Source organism: Propithecus coquereli, unplaced genomic scaffold (assembly GCF_000956105.1).
Source record: "Propithecus coquereli isolate 6110/MARCELLA unplaced genomic scaffold, Pcoq_1.0 Scaffold350, whole genome shotgun sequence".
NCBI classification, from domain to species: Eukaryota; Metazoa; Chordata; class Mammalia; order Primates; family Indriidae; genus Propithecus; species Propithecus coquereli.
The window spans coordinates 370,661-372,297 of NW_012149175.1; the positions used below are offsets into that span (position 1 = coordinate 370,661).

The 1,637-nt window shown below is 28.1% G+C and overlaps 1 protein-coding gene across 1 annotated transcript in view; it reads right to left on the reverse strand.

Moving 5' to 3' along the window:
- Nucleotides 1–1,637, reverse strand: part of CEP290 (centrosomal protein 290kDa) — a 144,479-nt gene that overhangs the window by 102,598 nt on the left and 40,244 nt on the right. The window contains exons 6-7 of the mRNA XM_012651240.1: nucleotides 1,058–1,180; nucleotides 5–128 (exon numbers count right to left, since the gene is read on the reverse strand). Coding sequence (XP_012506694.1) covers nucleotides 5–128; nucleotides 1,058–1,180 — 247 coding nt within the window. The remainder of the gene's footprint in view (nucleotides 1–4; nucleotides 129–1,057; nucleotides 1,181–1,637) is intronic.

Below are 1,637 nucleotides of genomic sequence, written 5' to 3' on the forward strand. Positions count from 1 at the left end.
TTACCTTTGTTTCTGTGGAGCTCATTTTTCAAATCTTCAATAATAAAAGTATTTTTTTCCATATCTTTTGTATATTGTTCTACTTGTTCAGTGAGCATCTTAATTTGACTGTCTCGTTCCTGTATACCCTATAAAATATTTTAAAACATTACACAGTAACATACATTTTAAAGGTAAAGAAAAAGGCAGGTCTCTTTTTTTTTAATAAGACTGTAGAATATATTTTCTTATAGTAAAATTATGCCTTTTATTATTTTTTACAACTCAAATGCACAACACAGTGTTAGGTACACTGCTGTCACTCCAATACTGAAGGATGGATATAATGGTTAACACTCTGGCAAATAGGAATTCTAGAAATCTCTAATACTTGTAGCTTCTTTCAACTCCTTATACGTGACTTTTCCTCATCAACCATTTAATTTTATCTTTTACCATTTTGTATGTTTGTGCTTTGCCCTGTGTTTTCTCTTTTGTTCCACTTACCTTTTACCCCTTTAGAACTTCATTAAAAAATACTGTCCCCTGCATTGTTCTTATTCTCTAAATACTTCTCAATATTCCTTAACTTCTGGACTGTGACTACAGCACAAATGATGAAAATGTGACTTCTTTCTATGTGAATACATTTTCACTAAAATATTTTCACAGTCAAATTATAACCACACTTTTAGCTTATTTCACATTGTATAGGATACATCAGGACTAAGATACAACATAATAAACCTTAATAACGGAGTATTAAGATATTTTAAAATTTCTAAAACTTTTTCAGTTTCTTATTAAATAATTCCTAACTGAAACGATGTATTATCCATGTAAACATAGAAAAATAAACAAAATAATTTAGTCCTAACTCTAACCCTAATTCTAAAGTTAATTCTAAATTTTTCCTTGAGACTAGATGGTAAGAAATTTCAAAAGACTTTATTATACACCTAGTAGTGCAATCCACTAGATTAGGCACAGATGATATATTTAATAATAAATAAGACATTGTTCAGAGTTCCAACTTTAATAAAACGGGTTGATAAACCAAATTTTGAGAAGATTTTACCTGCTGTAGAGCCATAACATTACTTTTATCAGCATCAAGCTGGGCATTTTTAAGTTTCTCCCTCAGGTTATGTAACATTTGCTGATATTCAATAATTTCATCATCTTTAGAAGACAAAATTAACTAGAAAATAAACAAAATAGGATATGTTATGTAAAATAAAAATTAATAAAACATTCCTCATTATGATAAATAACATATACCTCTAGTACATTTAAGATGCTATAGGAAATAAAATTCTCTGAAGTGAGAAAGTATCAGCAACTATTGGTATAATTTTTGTTCCTTTAGTATATACAAACTGAAGTTCCAACAGGAAATGATTCAAAAATATACACTGTAATTTTCTCTTTTTGAGAATTAATCTTTCAAAATTCATCTAAATAAAAAGTTGCCAGTATCTCCATGCAACTACAAAAAGTTTTACACAATTGATCTTTATGAAGTTAACTTTAAAATACCACTGAGAGGCATAAGGTATCTTGAATGAATGAAAGGAAAAGTATCTTGTGTTCTTAGCCAGAATGACCAAATATCATAAAGATTTTTATCCCAAATGAATCTATAAATAAATTTATAA